At 36.6% G+C, this 23,946-nt stretch overlaps 1 protein-coding gene across 2 annotated transcripts in view; it reads left to right on the top strand.

Moving 5' to 3' along the window:
• BNC2 (basonuclin 2) overlaps positions 1 to 23,946 on the top strand; it is a 289,825-nt gene that overhangs the window by 118,891 nt on the left and 146,988 nt on the right. For both annotated transcript variants that reach the window (XM_044920585.1, XM_021682435.2), the window contains one exon: positions 17,878 to 17,980. In XM_044920585.1, the coding sequence (XP_044776520.1) occupies positions 17,878 to 17,980 (103 nt within the window). The remainder of the gene's footprint in view (positions 1 to 17,877; positions 17,981 to 23,946) is intronic.

The following is a 23,946-nucleotide window of genomic DNA, read 5'->3' as shown; positions in this document are numbered from 1 at the left end:
TTTAAAATGCAAACGGATAGCCATTTAGGCACCCAGACCCTGGCCCTTTCCAACTCCCTCTCCACCCCCCCCCCCAATCAGTTTCAGGCTCAGGGGTATGTAGTGGGATCTTGCTTCAACCGTTGGCTTGGACCACAGCTCCCTGTGAGAGGCTCTGCTTTCTAACATTGGAAAAGCTCCTGAGGCCTTCCTCAGGAAACTGCTTACTTCCTTCACGGTATCCAGAGGGATGTGAAACAAGTTTGGGGTTTCCCTTCACCCCTGAAGTCTTCAAGCAGAGCATCTTCTTGCATTTATGTCTTTTATCTACTTCTCAACATGGTTCCATGCCTCTTTGGAGCACCACACTAATATAAACTGTTAGAGGGCTGAGACTAGGGGGAGGCTACTGAGGTGCCCAGGGTGCGAAATTCTAGGAGGTGCTCCCTTTGGGGATCATGCGTGGCACTTGAGATGCTAACTCATTAATTCTGAAGTGTGGTCCTGGCAACCTGTACTTCTGCAGGGTGCCTTGGATGATTCTTACATATACCTGTTCTCTTTTATACTTAATAGATAAGAGCTTTGTTTTGCCTTGTTTTTTAAAGAAGTGGAAGCATTTGGCCAGTTGCATAAGAGGATGAGATAGTGCTAAGAAACTTTCTTTTCTCAGCACCTTGATAAATCTCACCTTCATTGTAGACTCCCCTTGCTTTATCTCCAGTGTCAAAATAGTAAAAGATGCACCAACACTATTTTCTGAGATTCTAAATGAAAGCAAGAAGTAGTTTCATATTGGAAGCACTATTTGCGCATATTTTACATTTCTCACCCCGTCCTCTTTATATGTTTTGTGTTCTCAGACGTAAAGGTAACATACATGACACCTATGTGCTGAGTCTTAAGTTATTACCTCTGGTGTTATAGAATAGCCTTACACACAAACAGGCTTTAGTAGTTGATATAACACTACCACTTTATACCACTTTTGGCACCAGAATATTTTTCCTCCTCATCATTAACTTTTTTAAATTAAGCAGATTAATTTGGGGAAAGAAATCTCTATTTCAATGAACTGACACACAGAATCAAAAATACTTTGCGTGGAAGTAAAAATTGAGAATGATGTTTTGGCAGTTAGAATACGGCTAGATAAGCATTATATAGTCTAACTCTAAAATTTGTTACTATTTGATGAAGAGGTACAAAGCTGAATGTATCTGTAGACTAGTAGTCTAAAAGAAAATAAGACCATACAAACATATACCCACTTAAAATTCTATCACTCCTACTTATATCCAAGGCATACCATCAGGCAGCTATACTTTGGTGTTAACTTGAACACAGGTAATATATTTTACAATTAAAATGATAGTTCCACATTTACTGGATATGATCAAACATAAAATATTAAAACATGTTCACTGTCAGCTCTATAGATATTCAGATAATGTTAAAGTTAACTCATATTGAATTGTGCTTTCCTGATCTATCTACGATTCACCCAAGTGGAACATACTAATTGTCCAAATAGTGTAGGAGATAGTTATCTTATAATACTGTGAGGTACTTTGCAGAAATACAGTCTGTACTCTGTTTTCTTGTGTTTTTTGTTTTTGTTTGCCACTGACGTCCAGTTTCATGAAGAGCAGTGCCTGTGGTCTGTGGTCTACTTAGGGTCCCTCTGGAAATATTCAAAATACATAATGTGGACTAGGCATAGGTTTCTGATATATCAGGGTTCTGAATGTGGGTGAGTGATAAATGCAGTAAAATTTTATTGGTTGCTACTGTCTTCCTTTATCATTCTTTGTAGACCACCAAAGCTAGTTTGTGTGTATTTGATCATCCCATCATCCAATAATGTATTGACTTGTCTGATGGTAATAGTATTGAAGAGGTGGAGACACCACAACATATAGCATTACCTTCTGAATCATTTCATTAAAGAAAAGTAGAAGTATATGAAAGTGTTTAAACATCTTAATATATTACCTCTTTTTCATCTTAACCTACTAACCAGGATTCTATAAAAGTCTGACCATTTCATTCCTTTCCAGAGCAAGAAAGCAGATTGAGAAGATTTCATCGGTCTGTACAGGGAATTCAAATTGACTCCCTCAGCCAACTTTTTACCTTTACTGAAAGAAAAATTGAGGGAGCTGTTAATTTGGAGAAGATGTTAGAAGGGTGTGCATGTTTGGCATTGAAGTCTGTTGTATGGTAGGCTTTGGTTCATAGCTATTGGGGTCTCTTGCAGCAAGGGAATCCGAATTTTGAATTTGTACTTCTTACTTTTTGACCCTAAGAAAGTTGTAAATGACTGTAGCACAAGTTAGGATTTAACCCTTCAAATCATTTGAATATGGTTGATGTTAAACTCCTATCCCTGATTACTTTGCATTCAAAATTTAATTAGGAGAGAGCAGATGGCATATTTGTGTTTTACAAGTTCTAGCCTTGTCTTTGGAGTTATGGATTTAGCAAATGAAGGCATGAGGGCTTTGTCTATGACAGACCACAAACATTTTAAAAGTGTTACTCTTTAGTGTTCAGTTGTGTTTATATAGTGTGAATGGATTCTTCAGAGGCTGCAGTTTTACATGGAGCCATCCTTGAGGCGTACTCCTGCTCATTTCTTCATATTAAAGCCACAACTTGATATTTTTGGTAACATTTGGATCAAAGAACAGGGGCAGCTGCAAAAAACCTGACTTTAAGGAAAGAATATCGAAGAAAATATATTTTGGTGCTTGGCTTTTTAAAGGGGGAGGGTGGCATTTCATTACTAGACAGAAGCAGTTAAGTATTGTCCAGAGATTGCACATTGACTGGGACAGAGCTAGTGCCTGGTTGATGAGCTGTGATCAGTCTGGTTTTCCTTTTTTTTTGGTTTCAGGTACCTGTGTGTGTACATATGTGTATGTGTGTGTCTGTGTGTGTGTATAAGTTGACTTTGGGAGCAGAAAGATGGTAATGGTAGAGAAGAAAGTATTCTTTTCTATAATGATAGACCTAAATTTAGAATGTTACTAATATTGCCTAGAAGATGAGCTAGGTATGCATTGTCAAAATAAGATACTTTTTTTCTGGAATACCTAAAATGTTTCTTACAGTGGTTACTGGAGTCTTGCACAGCCAAGCTGACTGAGACTGTTTACCTCTTGTCACTCTTATCTGAATTTGGATGACCAGGAAATGATTTCTATACAACTTGCATATTTTGGTAATGCATTCTATATGTTTTATGTATTGTGTGAATTTTATGGTGTCTATTTTCTTTTCTTTTTTTTTTATAGTGTCTATTTTCAGATAGATATCCCTGGAATTTGTAGATGTTATTCAGTCACAGACATTTTAGCAACTTATTTACTTTATTTTGAAATTCACAAAATATTTCACGTTATATCTACTCAAAAGCTTTCTCTGCTTTTGTTTTTCCCCAGTATGCCAATACTTACAAACATGATTTTAATGTAAATTTTATATTGATAGCCTCTTAGCATTCTCTCAGATTTCAATTTCTCTAAGAAAGTTATTATGTAACCAAAAATTGACAGATAAATATAAAGTGTCTAGCAAGTGATGTGAATAGTAACAGAGATTTTACTTCATTTCTGTCAGCTTTCTGTGCTACTAGTATTAATAATAGAGTATATGGCTCTTGTTCTGTGCAGGTATGTACAAGGGTCTTTTTTGTCAAGGGGTTATGTCTGCCTGTGCTGAGAGACAAATTATTGGTTTGGAATCCTGAATTATGTAATAAAGATATTCTGTGAGAACTAAAAATATAGATTTAAATCCCCAAAACTAGGAAAACCAGACAGATGAAAGAATATCATCTTTATGTGAGGGATGAATTATGATATTCAAAATCACATCCAGCTTTGTAAAAAAAAAAAAGTGGATTTATTCTATACACTTAGATTATGGGGAAAATGACATGAAAGCACATGCTGATAAAACTTGTGCCTTCTGGTGTATAAAGCAAATATCTAAATATATGTCTATTTGTGTCCATATACAGAGTTAAAGGACAGTTTTCCATGAAATAATGCATTCCTTTAGAATTGCTGTAGATTTTCATAATTTTTAAAACATTCCTATTGTAACCTACATCAAAAGGGCAGCCAGGGTTTTTGTATCTGACTATACATATGCATTATAAAAAAGTGAGTCTACTGTAATTACCAGTTTGCAGAGCGAATTCCTGCAGGGTTTGTACTCTCCCCATTACTAAAAGAGATAAGTTGAAATGTATTAAAATTTCACTGTACAACTGGGAGTTTTTGTTCACAGTAAATGTGTTAATGTTTCTTCATTGCTTGACTGTTTGTGTTTAAATTTAGGCAGCGTGCCCAACAGGGACAAAATTATAGGATAAAGCTATGTATAAAAGAAAATCCTTCTGAGAGCACCAATAAGGCTCTTTTTAAAAATAAGCAGTTACATATAATAGTACATGGCCGTGGCCACAGAAAAAAGTTTTATCTGTCTATTTCAGAATTATTGGAATTTTTCTTTCTCTTATGTAAAAGTTAAGAGGACTGAGTTTATGTCAATAGCTAATACATTTTGATGTAAAAACATTTATTATTTTATTCAGTGTTACTCCTGTAAAAAGAAAAGAGAAAAGATTCCTTCTTGTTGTTCTTATGATGAAGAGAAGCTAATAGCATTTTGAGAGAGAAGTGATAGATCGCATTTTCTTCCCTAGGAAAGGAATTCTTTCTTGTTAAGAACTCTAATTACAGCCTGTTATATTTTTGGAGCATTTTTCTCTGCTTTTCTTCCTTGCCACAAACTTAGTAAATACATTTATTCACATAGATAGGCTTACATTAAAGAAAATTAATCTGCAACCACTATCACCTAGTGTGAATACATAATGAAATTCACAAATACAAGATGAGGCTAGTATTTCTCTGTAGTCTAGAGTGGGCAGAAGTTGAAGTTATCTGTAAACACCAGCTATATATGTTTTAGCCAGCCCCCTCCTCTCTCTCTTAAATGTGGAAAACGTATTGTAGTTCCTACTGTTTGCCTTTTGTAGTTTTTTATTTTTTTTGCCTACTTTTCCATACGGAAAGATGAAAGAATTTGCCAGTATCCATATGCCATCTCAAATGTCTCCACGTGCCTCACACTACAGACTCTCACAAACTATGCAAAGAAGCAAATACAAAATATAAACCTTCATCTTTAAATGTTGCTATCCTAGAAATAGTGTTTTGTAATTAGTGATAATGTATGCAGGTAAGTGGAGATATATCCTGGGGGTGGGGTGGGATGGAGGATACATTCGTATGTTTATGCTTTCATTTGTTTGTATCCATACATTCAAGTACCCATAGGAAAATGTGAAAAGCCCATGAATATTTCCCGTTGTGTATTAGCTTTCCATCATAAAATATATTTTTCCCCTTAAAATAAGTTGGTTCACCAGAGAGAGAGAGAGATGCATTTAATTCTTCCTCCTATACACTGTTCTTTAAAAAGTAAATTTTTAACTGATAGACCTTGAAGTCCTTTAGAGCTATTACTTTCTTTTGGCTAATTCGTAGAAGGGCACCATATGAAAATTGGATTTTTGATCTGATGGAGTGATTTTTGAGTTCTTATGAACCATTTATAGTCTATCAAGTAAATCCTTCTTAGTTCACGGATTATTGACCCAATGGACCATATTAGCTGCTTCGAAGCTGTTATAGGCCATTATGTTGATTCAGCTGACACACATGTGAACCCAGTCCACATGCCCAAGATGACATTAACATTGTTCTGGAAGACTCCCTTTTTTTCCCCACAAGGCTTTCTATTTATTTCTTAATTTTCAAGAGTTAGCTCCGAGTTCCTGACAACCATTGCAAAGGTTTCTGTTTGCTCAGTGAAGTTGAAGCATTTGTTAGCGGCTAGATGGTCTGTTTTTTGCCATCTTTCTCTATATGTCTCTCTTTGTCTTTTTAACCAACTAATCCTTACAAGAAAAAAAGAGAATAATGTTTTTTTCAATACTCTAGGGCACATTTTACCCTCAGATACTTATAGATTCCTTAGAAATTTGTGAGATTTCTCTGAGCATCTGAATGTAGCCCTTTGAATTTGAGACAACAACCTTTTAGAAGAAATGATAACATTGTATTTGTGTTTTTAAAAAATGTATTACCTGCGAGGTTTCACTTGAAAAATTCTGGCAACTCTAGCCAGTGGTAAAATCAAGATGTGCCTTTAGTGATTTATATGAGGCTCTAATGAAGCCAGTCCAGGTCTCAGCACGGACCCCTAGGGAATCTGTGACCTAACATAAATAACGTATAAGAGGGCATGTAGACTGTTCATCATATCATTATTATTATTTGTAATAGGTATGATTCCTGAGGTGATATCTGCTCTTGGGCAAAGAAACATAGTCTTTCATAATCAGACATGATTGTGATGTACAGTTATATATGCACAATGGAAAGTATTAAAATGTTTGTTGAGATATGCTACTTACTAATGGGCAATCCCAAGGCAGGTAGAAATAAGGTGATATTAAAGGAACCATGTGTTCTTAGGGATGCCTTGTGTCATTTTTTTCAGATTTTGGCTTTTCTTAATATAATCATTTAAAGACTCCATAGAAAGCTGTTCAGAGTTACTTTCTCTGTCTAAAATGTACCACTTTATGGAAAATCCTAATATAAATTAACTGCTTACTTTGTTGTTTGCCCCACCTTTTCAAGTTGCTTAAACCTTTACCCACACCTCTCCCTTTGAGTGTAGTTTTGTCCACATCTCTTACTCGGTTTTAAACTCCTGTTGGAACTGAAAAAATATATATCTGAGGAAATCTCACTGTGGAGGGAGGGTAGCAAGGGGGATTATTTAGCTTCTTGCCTTTCATACACAGGCAGAGTGGAAGGAGCCCAGGATTACTAACGGTGGCCATTTAAGGACATCTCAGAGCCTCATTTTCTGCTGTTTGAAAAATCTCTAATTTGGGAGATTCTGATGATTAAATACGAGAATGTATTTGAAGTATTATGCAGGCTTCATAGCACTGAACAAACGTGGATATTATTAGTCTCACAAAGGCTGCCTCAATTGGCCTGGGTAATCAGAGTTGTCATCTGAAATGATACATTCTAAAATGCAACAACTTGTCTCCCTTGTTGCTTCCCTGGAATAAATTCTTTTCACAAGCCTAGAGGAGTAAATTTAGTTAAAAGGTCACCCACCTTATGCTCTTGCTTGGTAAGTGGATTGATTACTGTGCTCTGGCATTTGAAATAATGTGGCTAGCTCCTTTTGCAGAGGATCAAGATTTAGAGGTACTCCTCCCTTAAAGGAGTCCTTCCCATGCTGTCTGGAAAGGAGAGGCGTCATCAAGTTAGGATAATGTCTTACATTTGGGCACAACTTGGGACAAGTCTTGGGTTATTCCTGCACCTCTCTGCTTGGTCACCAAAATATGAGATCATCATGCATATCGTTCTTCCCAGGATTGTAGCTGCTCCAGAAATACTGGAACTTAAGGCTTTATCTTGTCTTGCTTCTTGCCTAATGAGGAGTATTTCTTTGTAAAGTGCTTAAAGGTTTATAAATCTTCTTGCATCTCATTATAAATCCCTTCCTTATTAATGTCTTCCCTATCATATTATATTAGTAATTGTTTTCATGAATGCCACAGAGAAATGTAATCACATTACCACCTTTCAAATTGCATTAGTGAAAATGAATAAAATGTATATCAATGGAATACAAAATTGCTGATTCAACATTAAGGTGAAATGAGATGAGTATTACTTAGCATTCATATGATATCAGAGGTGCTTTGGCTCCTTATATAAAGTTATGGTATTCCGGTAAACGTACACTGAGTTTAGTTAAAATGGGTTATTTTGTGTGATGAGCTAACCCCTTATTTTCAATTAGATGATAGGTATGTTCACTGAAAGAGTATTTCCTTTCTAATTATCACAGCTGCCTGTGTGAGTAGTCTGTAAAATTTGTGAGCATACAGGCAATAAATGGAATATCTTAATCGTTAACTGTTAGGTAAGAAAATAAAATGTTTCTGCCCAAATTGAAATGCCTTTTCATTTCCTGTTTCTCTAATATTACTAATTGCCTAACAAAATAGCTTGTATTACCATAGGCCTAATTTAATTGAAGGAAAAAAAAAGTAACACATGCACTCCAAAGCCTGAATATGCTTTGATGCCATAGAAGCATGGATATTTTCCTTATATAATTGGCTATATCCCGCTGTTGATTTTTGCTCTGAACTCCTAAATTATTTAAATGGGGTCTTCCTCATGTCGATTGATAGTAGGTTGTGGTCGTAAGGTAATGACTACAGATGCTCATTGGACCCATGTCTGTGAAAATTTATGTGCCTGTGTATATGTCTCTTTCTCCCTGTTTGTGTTTATGTATTCACACATAGTCATAGAAACATTCACACTCATGTATAAACATTTACTCAGGAGCTTATGGTTTTCCTTCTTTGTTCCCTCCCGCTAAACCAAAACCTGACTTTTGTAGAAGTAACTTTTTCATTGCAGTAAATTGAGGAATGTTTTTGCTAGTATGCATGACAGAATTCATCATTGTCAATTTGTTTTAAAGATTTTATTTATTTGAGAGAGAGCAAGGGAGCATGAGTAGGAACAGGGACAGAGGGACAGAGAGCAGACTCCCCACTGAGTGCAGAGCCCTACACAGGGCTCGATCCCAGGATCCTGAGATCATGACCTTAGCCAAAGTCAGACACTTAACTGACTGAGCCACCCAGGCACCCCCATTACTGTCAATTTTTAACAAATTCTCTTAGTTGTTTAAGTATCTTGATATTATTATGCTGAGCATAACTGAGAGCCACCTTCCCCCTAATTTGTTGAAGAATGTCCTAGATTTCCCTGAAGGAAAAATGGCAATGGACTTAGAAAATAATTGCCAATTTTTAGATGGATATATTAGGCTTTAATATTTTCAAAGTAGAAGGGATTTTCAAATTTAGGTACCAGGAAAATTTTTTTTGTTTGCCTTCTGTTTATTCACTTATTTAACATTCGCATACTGAAGACCTACTAGGTTAAAGAAGGATATTATGCTACATTATGTATCCCGGGGGAATGCTATCTTATGAGTTAAGTAATTTAATGCCACCAGTAGAAACCAGCTTTTGCAGTGAGTTTTGTCCCTTGCCCCTTTTAAACAGCTTTATTGAGATAGAGTTCATACATCATATATTCTATCATTTATAGTGTACAATTCAGTAGATTTTAATATATTCATAGTTGCATGTAACCATCATCATAGTCATTTTTGGAACATTTTCATCACCCCAAAAAGAAATCCTTTAGCTACCCCTGCAAGCCCTAAGTAAACCACTAACTACATTCTGTCTTTATGGATTTTTATGTTCTGAACATTTCATATGAATGGAATCCTATATATGTGTTCTTTTGTAACTAGGTTTTGTTTTGTTTTGCTTTTTTTTTTACTTCACATAATGTTTTCAGGGTTCACCCATGTTGTACTATATATCAGTAGTTCATTCCTTTTTATGGCCAAATAATATTCCATCATTTGGAATGTGCCATATTTTTTTATCCATTCACCAGTTGATGGAAGGATCATAGCTTTTAAGAGAAACTCAAAATAAGGTTTAAAATCTCTGGACTTTTAACAGTAAATGGTTTTGAAAGGCCACTTTTCCCCAGTGAATCTCTTTCAGTTATGTTAGAGAAGTGTTTATTATGAAGATGATATATTCCTTGATCAATAGTTTTATTCTCATGGTGACTTGTTTGACCATCTTTGAATTGTCCAGCTTTTCATCTTGACCATGTTTACATCAATGACATCTGGCCCTTGCAGTGAGTCTGGCCTTAACTTGTGTCTTCAAATCCTCTGATTCAGCCACAAAATCTGATTGTTGAAGACACTAAGAAATTTCAGAGCGCCTAGGTACAACAAAATGATCGTTTTCATCAAGTTGCTATTTCTTCATATGACGTTAAAAACATTTAGACAAATTTGAAGGAACCTGTTATTGAAGGGTTAATTTATTTTTCAATCTCAAATTTATCTTACCACCAAATAAGATAGATACTTTTGCTCTAATTTCACATTGTGAAATTTTGAGTGGATTTTGTTAAGCAGACAGAATAACTTCATTGTTTCTCATTTGCTATTATTACTGTTATGAGTAGTGGTATTTACATGCAGTTTAACACTCTGTGGACCCTTAACTTTTATAGTATATTTTATAATCACTGATAATTACTTTTTGTGAACTCTGTGAACATTGCCCATTGAAACTCAGATTTGTATTTTTTTTGTATGAATACTGAAAACATACCCACCTTATTACAACTATAGATTTATATTAATAGTTTCACAGTTGGGGTGCCTGGGTGGCTTAGTTGGTTAAGCGTCTGCCTTCAGCTCAGATCATGATCCCAGGGTCCTGAGATCGAGTCCCTGTCCCTCTGTTCTCTCTCTTGTGCTCTCTCTCTCTGAAATAAGTGAATAAAATCTTTTAAAAAATAGTCTCATAGTTAGAGTTAGATAAGACTTTTAGATTGTTATAAATCTTCTTTGTAGGACAGTTAAAACCATGGATCTTTTGGTCAGTGTTCTATGTCCAACTCATGCCGTCTTGTCTTATTTCAACACCTGATTGCAAAACCCTGTAGCACAACAGGGGGACATACCTTTGCTTTAATCATGTCTGAGATTTTTAATCAAGTAAAAGTAAGTTTCTTGTGCTTCTGCCTAGTTCAAGTTGACTCAGAAGCTGTCCACCATTCCAAAAAATTGAGTTTTGTTTGCTTAGGCTGCATTGTGTGTTGGCCAAATTTAGGATATTGAGGAGCTCTACAAAGGCAATGTCATAGAGATTTTCCAAGTCTTAGGTAACACTCAGAGCACTTAGTTTGGAAGTTGTTTCTTTTCCATTAGCTTTATGTATCAGCCATGTGAAAAATGGGAAGGGAAACACTTACCTGAAATGAATTGTGTAAGACCGTTGAATCACAGACCTGTACCTCTGAAACAAATAATATATTATATGTTAAAAAAAAAAAAAGAAGAAGAAGATAGCAGGAGGGGAAGAATGAAGGGGGGGAGTCAGAGGGGGAGACGAACCATGAGAGACTATGGACTCTGAGAAACAAACTGAGGGTTCTAGAGGGGAGGGGAGTGGGGGATGGCTTAGCCTGGTGATGGGTATTAAGGAGGGCATGTACTGAATGGAGCACTGGGTGTTATACGCAAACAATGAATCATGGAACACTGCATCAAAAACTAGTGATGTAATGTATGGTGATTAACATAATAAAAAAATAAAAAACACTAATGATGTATGGTGATTAACATAACATAATAAAATTAAAAAAAATTTACACGGGGAGGTATTTCCTGACTTAGTCACCTTACTGCCATTTGAATTCTTTAGAATCTTCGTGACAGTTTTTTGAAGTACTGTCTTAGGTTTTCGTATACAAGATGTATAAATATGTGGAAGTCCCATTAATCTCTGTGCATCTCTTTGGCCATTCTCTTCATCCAAATTGCTTGGTAACTGTTACTTTGTAATTACTACCATGTAATCTGTGACAGTATTGGAATACTTAGCTTCCAGATTCATTAACAGATAATTTTCTATTTCAGATTTTTATTTTTTATTTTTTTAAGACCGAAGTATTTCAAGGACGATTTTCCTACCCAATAAAGTGGTTCATTTGATCTCTGACACCATGTATATCTTTCCTTTTTGGACTTGTGTCTGTGTTCGGAGATGAATAACATATGTAGTGATGACTTAATAAGAATTCATTATAACATAGACTATTTTATATCCTCATGGAGGGTTGGCCAATTTTACATATTTATGATATCTACATGTGACTTCCAAAGTAGGAAATTCAATTCATTAAGAAATTTGTTCTTGCTAAAAATAAAAAAGGTGAGCCTTGTCACTTATAACCATCATAGCCAATTAATTTATACACCTAGAATCTACCTAAGTTTACAGAAGAAACTGATGGGACAGAATGGATACTATATTAATAATCAGCTTTTTCTATAGTTCAGTTTTAATGTAGGCCAGGTACTTATCTATTAAACATTAAAAATGATTCAAATACAGTTTCATAGTCTAGGTTATAAATCTTGATATCCTACCCAAAAATGAACAAGGGAAAAGCGATTTAATAAAGATTTTTAGTTATATATGGGGGATTTAGCCAGGGTTAATAAACACTTGAAGGGAGCTCCTGGCAGATAGTTTTTCTTAGGGAAAGACAAAACCTAGAATTTAAATTTTTCTTTTTTTTTTTTTTCCTTCCTATGATTGCTCCTTCAGAATATATGTTTTATGGTTCTAATTGCCCCGTGGCCTTATTTTGCCTTTTGTTATTTTGTATTAATATGTAACTTGTATAAGTGTTCCCAGACAAGAAACAGCTAATAGATTCATTAATGAGACTTGTTTATAGTTCTTTTGTGAGGCACACTAAATATTAGCTGAAGCAACAATCGTGTTTTCCTGGGAAATGTCACTTAGTGAGAAGATTGATGTGCAGTTCACATATACTTGCAGAGTTCAAGCCAGCTATGACTATAATAAAGCTAAAGAGACTTCAGTTTTAGTGATAACAGAATCTTACTTGAATAGAGCTTTGGAACTCATCCAGAATACTTTCAAATGCACTCTTATTTAATATTCAAACATAAAAGTTTTACTGATTGAACCTTGATTAAATATTTTTATTCTTAATTGACTTTATTTTAGATATACTTTTGAATGTCAGTATTTATAATTTACTGGTTTAATTGTATGTTTTCTTCCTTCCTCTCTAGAGAGTGGAAATAAACTGATTAATAATTGGGAAATCCACCCTGTCATTTAAGAGCCATGTAATATCCATATAAACATTTCCAAATCCTAATATTAAAAACAAATACTAATCCCTGTCATATCTATCTTAGAGGATTATAGTATACATAATATGGCATCATATATGTCAGAGTGTTCATTTATTCATTACGGCTACATATGTATTAAACATTTTATAAAGTGTTAGGAAAATAGTACATGGGGAAGACTCATAAGGGGAAAATACTCAAATATAATATGTGGAAAGTTTCTTGGGTCATAAATGGTTTCCATTTATTGAGCTTTTCCCATTACTTGGCACAGTGCTGTGTGCTTTATAGTCATTATTTCATTTAAGCCTTTGACTCTCTTGTGATATTACTGCTACTGTTAGTGATGAGGAAAGAGGCTCAGAGGATCATGTATTTCTTCAAGTGCCTTTTGAGTACCTGTTATTTGCCAGTATACACTGTAAGCACCACAAATGTGTTGCCCTGCCCTCATGAAGCTTAAATTCTAGAGGGAAAGACAGACATTAATCAAATAATCACACAGATGTATAAATACATTTATGTATAATAGATAAATAAAGATAAGTTACAGATAAATCTTCACATCCATGATACGTGCTAGGACAGAAAGACCCCTTGTGAAACAGGAAACTAATGGGGAACTTGACCAGGAGATGAAGACAACTGCCCTGGGGCATGGCAGTAATATTGGAGTTGAAATGGGGAAGATGGGCATGAGTTAACCATGTACAATGGGGGTTGAATGGTGGTGGGGCAGGTTGAGGGGCTCTGCCCCATGACTGTCTGACTGTAAATGGGATTACAACTGAAATTCTCAGTCAGTCAGATGGAGAGTTTACACAGACTTGGGTTTGATTCCTATGACTTTATTAGTTCAATGGCTTTAGGCAGGGTACTGAATTATCTCCACCTCATTTTCCTCATTTGTGAAATAAAGGTAATAATAGTACTAACCTCATGGTATTTTCTGACGATTAAGAGCTAATATTTATAAAATATTTAACATAGTGAGTGCAAAATGCAAATATCCAGTAAATCTAGTGATTATTAATGATAATGGGTAATAGGTTACTGTTATAAATTTTAAAATCCTACCTTTGGAAGAAGAAAAGACAGAGGAATAAAAAAGGAGAGATGGTATTTCTCCCGCCCATGTGAGGGCGTCCTTCTGTTCTTTTAGGGTCGTTTCTCTACACCCACTGCCCACAAACTCTGTCAGGTCCCTGAGCGCAGGGACTCTGCCATCCGTTTCCAGCCACTTAACACAGTACTTGGCTCCAAAATGATGGTTTTGTGTAGTGATAATATTTGAAGCTGTAGGAGGGGATAAAATTGCCAAATTAAAAAATGAGAGCCTGGCGTGGGAAACACCTGTATTTATTTACAGTGGAGAGAGAGACGTCGCTGCCAGAAAAACTAGGATAGTTGGTCTCTACAGCCCAGGAATGAAGGAGAGAGTGCCGTAAGCTGCATCGAGGTCTGGGAAGACCAGGAGACTAGAGAAAGGGACCAAAATTAATGAGAACATTCCTTTTGGAGAAAGTTTCAGAAACGTGTGGGACAGAATCCAGATTGCAAAATTAAAATGTAGGTGGTGGTGCAGAAGTTAAAAGCAGTGGGTGCATGGATTTTTGTTTCAAGAAATCCATGGTAAAGGTAAGCAGAAGGAATAATTACTTTTAATAAGTAGCCAGATTTAAAAAAAATTCATTATTGTTATTGTTCTGGGGGATTTGGCAATGCTGATCATGTCAGAATTGAGGAAAGAATTACCGAGCACTGTTGAAGAGGCACGGAGGGGCTGATAATATGAGACAGCTAGACCTGCATGAGGATCCCTGCAAATACAGGGGGGAGCAGTCTGACTAAACTGTCTGTTCTTTTCCTGGTATCCCCTTTCTGCCACTTCCTCATCATCTCTGGATTTTCTGTAGTTGAGAGTGCCCAGCAGTGAGTGGGAGGAACTTATATCTTAGCTGAATGAAGGAAGAAGTTAATGTGCTTACAAAAAATGAAAGTTTATCCATTTCTACTCTTCCCAGCTGTGTCCTTGTATAGCATGTACATTTTTGAGGCTTAACTGCCTTTGATAATTTTATGATAATTTATTTTCTTTAAGTGTGGGTGAGTTGGCAAATGATCACATTGGTTCTGTTTTGTTGTGAATAAATAGTATGTCAGAGTTTTATGCTGTTTCAAAAATGTTATTTAGAATAAAACTTCCTTTGAAGCCACAATAGTCTCTTATTCAAAATATTTATTTAGACCATATTGTTTAAATATATATAATTCCCTTAAGGAACAATTGTAGTCTATAAAAATCTGAATTTAAAACAAATAGACCTTCTGGAATTCATAGAAATACAAAATGGATATTCCAGTGTTTAAGTGTTTATATACAAAAGGAGTTGAGGTGTTCCAATGTTTGTGTGTTTAGGTACAAAAAGAGTAGAATTCATAAAAAAGGATGATGATCTGAAAAGTTTAATTCCCAAGTGTGCCAGATGTATAAAGTTATTTAGGTAGAGAAAATATTTAAATCATAGAGTAGTTCAGAGTAAATGAATGAGTCAACTAGTGAATAAATAATTATACATAAAAATAAAGCAAATCTACAGTCTTTTAATTTGTTCTGTCCTGAATATAGCTATAATTAAAACTGAGAAAAGTGTGCTTTAAACACAATGTAAAATTAGGCTATTTTTGTAAAATAACTGAATGTTATCAAATTAATGACTGAAAATATGTATGTCTCTTGTGCTGGAGTTAACATATAGTCCTTGAGAAATCATATCTTTTTATTGGGAATTTTTAAATTTTGGTAAAGCAGAGGTGATTTTTTTGTGGGGGGGGAGTTATGAAAGCTTGTGTTATTACAGTTCAGATTACATGAATATTTTAATGTCAGTGTGGTTGCCGTATCTGAATTTATAATTAGATAGTTTGTAAAGTACCTTGTTTTTAGTAGAAACACTGCCCTCTAAACCGTTTTGTTTGGGTTTGGGTTTTTTGACCATATTACAATCAAATTGTGAGTTCATTAACTAATGAACATGATATTTAAATAAGCTGTTTCTAACCTGTTATGTTCTGATATATTGCTCGGTCAGTAAACTATTGAAGTGGAAATAAGAAATTTCAGGAGAAATATTTCCCCCTGTAACCTACAAATGCATATGTTATTCTTGCTTAGTCAGCATTTCTTCCTTTGGTATCCCTATTCTTATTACTCGTTCTTCCAGTCACCATTGCATACAGCAGAGTTTTACAGTCTGGCTAATATGTAATTGGACTGTTGACATTGGAAGACAGACCCTGAAATATCAGGCAGATTATACAATTGCTTGTTTCCCTAGTGGTAATGGAGCAGCAAATTAGAGGTGGAGGTGAACTAAGAAAGGAGTCTATAGTGAGGACTCTCATTGCAAACCGAACTGGGACCTATAGATTGATGTTCATTAATGAAAAGAGAAATACTTCTAAGTTGCCTGATCCAAAGCATAGGGACCAGTAAAAACTCTGTCCAGTCTTATTCTCTGTAAATATAATTTGGCCCAACTGTGTTAACAATATCTAAAATACTGTCTGTTAAAAGTGAGACAGTTCATATAAAAATCCAAATGGTTCCAGGAATATGAGCATCTGGAAGTTGTGTAAGTGAGCATAGCTTTCAGTTATAGAACTGTAATTTCAGGTAGTTCCATGCCTCTCCTCCAACAACCCCCCTGCCCCCCAGCACCCCAAATCAGTAAGCATTGATTGCATCTAAAGCTGTAGAGAGATCTTTTCCTGGCAGTTCAGGTAGTTACCGTAGATTGTTAATCTGTGAATGATCAGACTAAATCCCTTCTGTCTTTGGAATTTCCATGCAAATTAGAACTAAATGTATGAGATAAATTTATTAACTGTAGTCTAGGAGCATAGGTCAGCTTTAGCAAGTTTTAAGCATAGGTTTTTATCCATAAAAAGTTACACTTCATTTATGCTAATTTTCTGTGGATTCACTTTATAATATAAACCGGTGAGATGATTTTTTAAAGTACCTGTAAAGAAATGAAAGATTTTTGAGTGTGTTTTCCAGTTTTCTAAGATACAGTTGGGTTGTTATAGATATAAGATGTTTACACAAATGGCTTTTCCTATTCTAATCTAAAAACAAATTTAAACTTATTTTCTCAACATCACCATTAACGTAAAAGAAAAGAGGGTGCCTGGGTGGCTCAGTTGGTTAAGCCTCCTTTGACTCTTGATTTCAGTTCAGGTCTTGATCTCAAGGTTGTGAGTTCAAGCCCCACTTTGGGCTCCACACTGGGAGCATACTTTAAAAAAAAAAAAATTAAAGGAAGGTTGTTTTGTATTTTTCAAAATAGGAATGAAAATGAAATTAATACATCAAAAGGGAAAAAGCAAGGAATTGAGAAGTAGATAAATAATACCAGAACTATGCTAGATTTTATTGGGCCGACAGGAGTGTCTTTCAAAGTGTATCTGATAGATTAGCAAAGCATTTAAGTGAAACTCAGCAGAAGGAAAGTAATATTCTAATAATAATATCTGTATGTCATGTTTTACTTTCACCAACATTTCACCTGAGCATTATTGTATTAGAATGTATTTTTCTGTGCTATTGCCAAGTGGATAAACTTAAATGGGAATATATAGTAGCAGCAGTATTTTTTTCTGTTTGGGATCCCTAGCATTACAAATCAAGCATCTTGTAGAATATGTAATCCTTTATTCTTATTCTGCTTGGTCTACGTTTCTAATTTAAAGGTTAAATATGAACGACACAAAACATTCTGTTAGTGAATGAGCTTTGTTTTCTTACATTTTTTTGTAAGAGATTTTGATCCAAATTTATTTTTAAAACTCTCCAGGCCCCTACCAACATAAAGCCTTTAAAAATGGAAGTGGATGTTATTTATTAAAATGGTGAAGAAACACAGTACCTTTGAACAGATGCTGATCCTTTTTTTTTCCTCCTTTATTTTTCAGGCCATCCGTTGCACACTGGTAAACTGCACGTGTGAATGTTTTCAGCCAGGGAAGATTAACCTGAGGACTTGCGATCAGTGTAAACATGGCTGGGTGGCACATGGTGAGGAAAATCTGGACTTTTCTTCCTGTTCTTGTTAGGTTCATGTGAATGTGCATATTTTTTCTGAGCAGTCGCTGCCCTGGAGAAGAGATGGGTCAGCTGTGCTCCAAGTGTTAGTTAACATTCAGGCTCCAGCGTATCCTCGGCTCCAAGGAGCAAGGCTAGGTGAGCAGAGCAGCTCTTAGCAGAAGGGTGCGATGTTTATAGGACAGTTGGGCCATGGGGTTCTGACTGAACATAGCAGCGGCCAGCAAGCACCAGGCCTGATGGAAACTGAAACATACCACAGTTGGCCTTTCAGGGCCCGGACCTCAGAGCGAAGCTGGCAAACCCTCTTTGCTTGAGGAGAATTCGTCGATGACGGCTCGCCCTTGTCATATGCATTTGAGGCTGCATTTATCCTCCCAGATGTTAAATTTTGTATGGTCCAAGGTGGGTGAGAGAGTGAACGGGAACATTAGTTGGCTGGTATCTGAAAAAATAATATGTAAATACGTCCTTTCAGTGTGCATCAGGATTGGAGGTGGCCAGTGTTAGAGTGGGAGCTCTGCGTAGGTGTGTGTTGGGGGCGAGGGTGACCCAGGGCCACGGCTGCAAGTGTTGCGGCTTTTTGCCGGACGCACAGAGCTGTTCCGCCGGTGTGCCTTACTACTAAGCAGTTAATATCTTCTTATGTATGGCTTATGGTTCTTACATTTAGGCAAAAAGAGACTTGGAAAATAAGCAGACATTTTCTTTACTTCCTAGAATGTAGAATTTTAAAAGATAGGTAATGTTTATAAAAGAAATCTTGGCTTGAGATTTTTTTGACAGCCTGGGGTATTGGCTCTTTAGTGGACATATTCTTCATTCCCAAGCTGTGCCAAATATCCAGTGGGTTGTATTTTTATAAATGTCATGTTATCCTAGCAAGGTCTGAGGTAACAACACTGGGCCATGCCTTGAAATGCTTTTAATTCATCATGTACCTTGTTTGTTAGGGTGTGTGTGTTGGCGTTGTGGGGACATTTCAGCCATGTTTCTGTGTGTGAGAGAAAAGAGGTAGATAGGGTGGTAGGAGGGGAATATCCTGGAAGGGGTGTGCCTGGCAGGCAAGGCCACGATCCTTTGGTGCCTCCAGGGATGGAACTCTCCTGTTTCATTAACAAGGCCAAAATCTGCAACAACTCGGTCCGGTTTTGAACAACAGATGAGCTGCGGTTCCTTTGGCAGTGTATGTGTGTTACACTGCCACATGTGTTACATGTGGTGATTTCTTCTCTCTTCCTATATTCATTTCCTAGGGCTGTCATAACAAAATACCACGACTGGGTGGCTTAAATCAGAAGTTTATTTTCTCTCAGTTCCAGAGGCTGGAAGTCCACCATCAGGGTGGTTTCATTCTGAGGACTTTTCCTGGCTTGTAGATGGCTGCCCTCTTGTTATGTCCTCAGATGGTCTTTCAGTGGGCACACACCCCTGGCGTCTCTGTGCATCCAGATTTCTTCTTGTTCTAAGGACACCAAGCAGACTGGATTAGGGCCCTCTCTAGTGGTCTCATTTTAACTTAATCAGCCTCTTTAAAGGCTCCATCTCCAAACACAGTCACGTTCTGAAGTACCAGGGGTTAAGGCTTCAAGGTATGCATTTTGGGGGTGGGGGGACACAATTCAGCCCATAACACTTCCTAAGTATCCTTGTTTCCCTGGGTAAGTGTTGGCTTTGCTAGGTAATAGGTACCAGAACTTACGTCCCAAGCCCATCAGGAGTCACAGAGGCAGTAATGGGTCAGATCTGGCTCTGCAACTTCAGTGGTATAGAGTTCAGCATCTCTGCTGCCTAGGGTTCTTATCTGTAATACAGGATGAATAATACCTCCTTTGCAGGATTATCCTGAGAATTAAAGATAAAGTACATGAAGCCCTTCAAATAAATGATGGTATGTTAAAAGTAAGAAACTGAACAATGGATAAGCAATGAGTGGTTCAGTCAATTAAACAAAGGACTTTTCATTCATTCGCTCTCATGTTTTTCCAAAGTGTTACCATCATCTATCTACTGTGGTAGCCTTGTGAGTATAAAAGTTTACTGTGTCACCGGTTTGTTTTACCTGTCCAGCTTCCACATGCATATTACATTAGTAGTGTAACGGGTGGGTGGAGAGGGGGAGAAATATTTCTTCTTTCTCGAACAAAATAAATTATCCCTAGCCAATGGTTGTTTCTGAGACTTTCTGAGGGATGTGATTTTTCACCAAACTGGAATAAGGCATTTCTGTTACATCAGCCTATGCTTTTCCTACTGTGTCATTAGAAATCCTGTGTTTCTGGGGATATTAATTATGGAGATTCACAAATCTTAACTTTCTCTAACTGCTCTTACTACCTTGACCTCTCTTCTCCCCCTCAATGGTTTATCGGTCTACAGCTCCAAATATGTACACACAGATGCACAAACCCCAGTCTTCCCCCATTCATTAGGACAAATATGACGGGGATTGACTTCTAGCTTTTGAGTTGGCAGTGGGGTGAGAGCACCCACTCTTTTTGCCCTTGGCATTTCAACTAGTTGCTTCATTCTCTCCTCCTGCACAGAAAACCCTGAAATCATATCTCTAGTTATTTCTGCTCAGAGGTGAAACACAGCAGTCTTCCTGGCTGCCTCACACGGTACGGTGTCCTATGTGTGGGACAAGGAGGAAATGACTTGGGTTTTTTAGTGCGTCTCTGAATGTGTACGGAACAGCAGTAAGACTACTGAGAACACATCTCATAGAATTATTTCATCGTATCACTAAACATACTCCACCTGTTATTATATTGTAAAAAAAAATAATATTGGGGGGCACCTGGGTGGCTCAGTTGGTTAAGTGACTGCCTTCGGCTCAGGTCATGATCCTGGAGTCCCTGGATCGAGTCCCGCATCGGGCTCCCTGCTCGGCAGGGAGTCTGCTTCTCTCTCGGACCCTCCCCCCTCTCATGTGCTCTCTCTCATTCTCTCTCTCTCAAATAAATAAATAAAATCTTTAATAATAATAATAATAATAATAAAAAATTGGTGAGGCACCTCGGTGGCTCAGTCAGTTAAGCGTCCAACTCTTTGATTTCAGCTCAGGTCATGATCTCAGGGTCATGAGATCCAGCCCTGCATGGGGCTCTGCCCTGGGTGTGGAGCCTGCTTAGGATTCTCTCTCTTCCTCTCTTTCTTCCCCTCTCCACTCCTGTGCGCACATGTGAACTCTCTCACACTATCTCAAATAATAATAATAATAATAATAATAATAATAATAATAATAAAATGTGCTGCTAAAAAAATAACCAAATGTCAGAATCATGTGTTCTCTATAAAAAGAAAAATGTTTAGAAATTTGGTGGCCTCTTTTGAATAAATATGTTCCTGTATCTCTTTTGATAGCGGCATCTTCAGTTTCTTTGTGAGATGTTGGATTTCATGGGTCCTTATATCTCTCTCTCTCTCTCTCTCTCTCTCACACACACACACACGTCCATAGCCTTACAGATTGCTTCTCCAACCTGCTTAAATTGTTCACATTAGCTGCTTTACAATAATCTTGAGAAAGATGTTTTAAAAAATTAAAGAGAGTGAGTGATTAATTCATCATACTGTAACACCTAAGTTTTGAAATTGCACACTGGGCCATGTGCTTTTCACAAATTACTTCCTTGAAATCTTTAGCACCATTGAGTCAAGAGGGGGAGAAAACCCAACACAGTTCCTTGACTACCAATAGGTATTTCCCACTGAATTAATAAAGGATTTCCTGTTCTCTCTCCCCATTAATGAATTTTAGCTCTTTCACTTTGATTAATAGAAAGCAGGGCTTTATTGAATTTAACTTTATTTCAAAATAAGCTTTTTTTGGTATAGGATTTCCTTACCTACAGTGTGTAATAACCCAGACTTTCTAATTTTGTAAATTTCTGTTCAGAGTTCTTGGGTAAAGGACTAATTCATTTAACGACTGTATTTCTTTCCCTCTTCTGTTTGCATTATCTTTTCTCTGTTTTTCCTTCATTCGCCTAAAATACAGACTGAGTCTTGAAAAAAATTAAAATTCCTACAAGTTTTAATTTTTCCTGGTTCAAAAGTGCCGAAATGACATACCAGGATGAGAGCAGCAATGGACTTCTTTACTGGTGACATAAATGTTTATGTTGGTAGAAATTTAGTTTGTTGCATTTTGACCCTTTCCCACCATACTATAGTAGTAATTCAACCATTCACAGAATTAAAGCTGCAGCCAAAGATTTTACATAGTCTTAGAAAATAGCAAGGGGGTGTCTGGGTGGCTCAGTCAGTTAAGCCTCTGCCTTCAGCTCTGGTCATGATCTCAGGGTACTAGGATCCAGTCCCACATCGGGCTCCTGGCTCAGCAGGGAGTCTGCTTCTCCCTCTCTTTCTGCCCTTCCCCACTGCTCATGTGCTCTCTCTCTTTCTCTCTGCTCTTTCTCAAATAAATAAATAAAACCTTAAAAAAAGAGAGAGAGAGAGAATAGTTGTCCCTAACAACTTTATTACTAGTATATGCCCCATAATGGGTAAGGTGTATAGGGAGGGCTCGGGTGGGGTGCAGGTGGTGGGGGGAGAGTGCTTGCTTCTAATGAGGAGTGTTACTAATAGGACTTTGTTGCCTTTGTAAGAAACTGGAGCATGGTGTAAAGGTTGAGAACTATGGTACTAAATCATTTTTGTTATTTATTATTTGCAAATTGGTTGTGATGACCTTAGTCTAGATGAAGACTATTTCTAAACCATTAAGATAAAGTAGCAAAATTTTTTTTTTAAAGTACACTCTATTCTAAATGATTTTAGGAAATATTTAGTGATAATCCAAGACAACTGGAAGTTTTTTTCTTTCATGTTGGGGTATATTTGATTTGTGTATTTGAGAACAGAGGTAGGCAGATTTTAGAAACGTGATGTATGTAGAATTTTTTTCCTTTACTAGGTCAGTGATTTTTACTTCCAACAAACCCTATTTGTTAAAACTACCTTTAAGAAAAAAAATCTGTTTCTTAGTATATCTAGTAAGCATTTGGCAAGGAGATGGGGCTTGATGAATAAAAAATATATTACATGGCTTCACGAACCCCACAGCAGCTTTCTCAGTAAAATTCTTTTCTTTATAGAATACTTTGATTTAAATCAAAAGGATCCACCATTCCAACAAGCTGCATGAATGCTAGCATTTTCATTCACTTCCACGCAACCTGAATTAACACTGGTGTTATTTCCTTTGGCTCGGGTCTGCCTGTGAGCATGCTTGTTGCACCAGAATTTTCAAGACCTTTCCTTTATTATGTTCTGTAAATGTGATTTCTCTTTACTACCTCAGTTCATTCAAGGAGAAGATAGTCCTGCATTATTACCTTAATTATTTGGTCATCAAGCCAGCTGCTTTCCTGCTGGAATCCAAACTATTCCGATTTTTTTTTTAATGTAAAGTGAGCAGGCTTGGCCCGCATCATCTGGATCATCAATGAATAGATATTTATTAAACATACATCATATGTAAAGTACTGTGCCAGATATCCTTCAGTTCCTTAGTTCTGTGCCACAGGAAATGGTGAGCAGTATAAAGTTAATTTAGTGTCATACACCAACCAGTTTTATGGTTTAATGTACTGTAAGACTTAATATTCATATAATCCATTAATTTCAAACCTTTCTTTTTTGTAATTCACTGGAAGTAATTTTTCTTTTTTTTCCTCAGCATTATTGAATTGACTTCTCAGCTTTTTTACTTGATACATCTTATCAGAACAGGGATATTTATAGAGACCCTCACCCAAATAGAAATATAAGACATCCCCTTAAATTTGGATTTCAGGTAAACAGTAAATACTTTTTTAGGATAGCTGTGTATCTGCAAATTTAGCTGAGTGAGCCCTTATTTTTGTTTGCTAAACTGGCAAGCATATACCTAAAAGAAAATTCTAGTGAGGTTTTATCTGCATAATTAAGTC

The sequence above is a fragment of the Neomonachus schauinslandi genome, chromosome 13 (genome assembly GCF_002201575.2).
Source record: "Neomonachus schauinslandi chromosome 13, ASM220157v2, whole genome shotgun sequence".
NCBI lineage: Eukaryota > Metazoa > Chordata > Mammalia > Carnivora > Phocidae > Neomonachus > Neomonachus schauinslandi.
The sequence above is the reverse complement of the archived record's forward strand: the minus strand, read 5'-3'. Positions and strand labels throughout refer to the sequence as shown.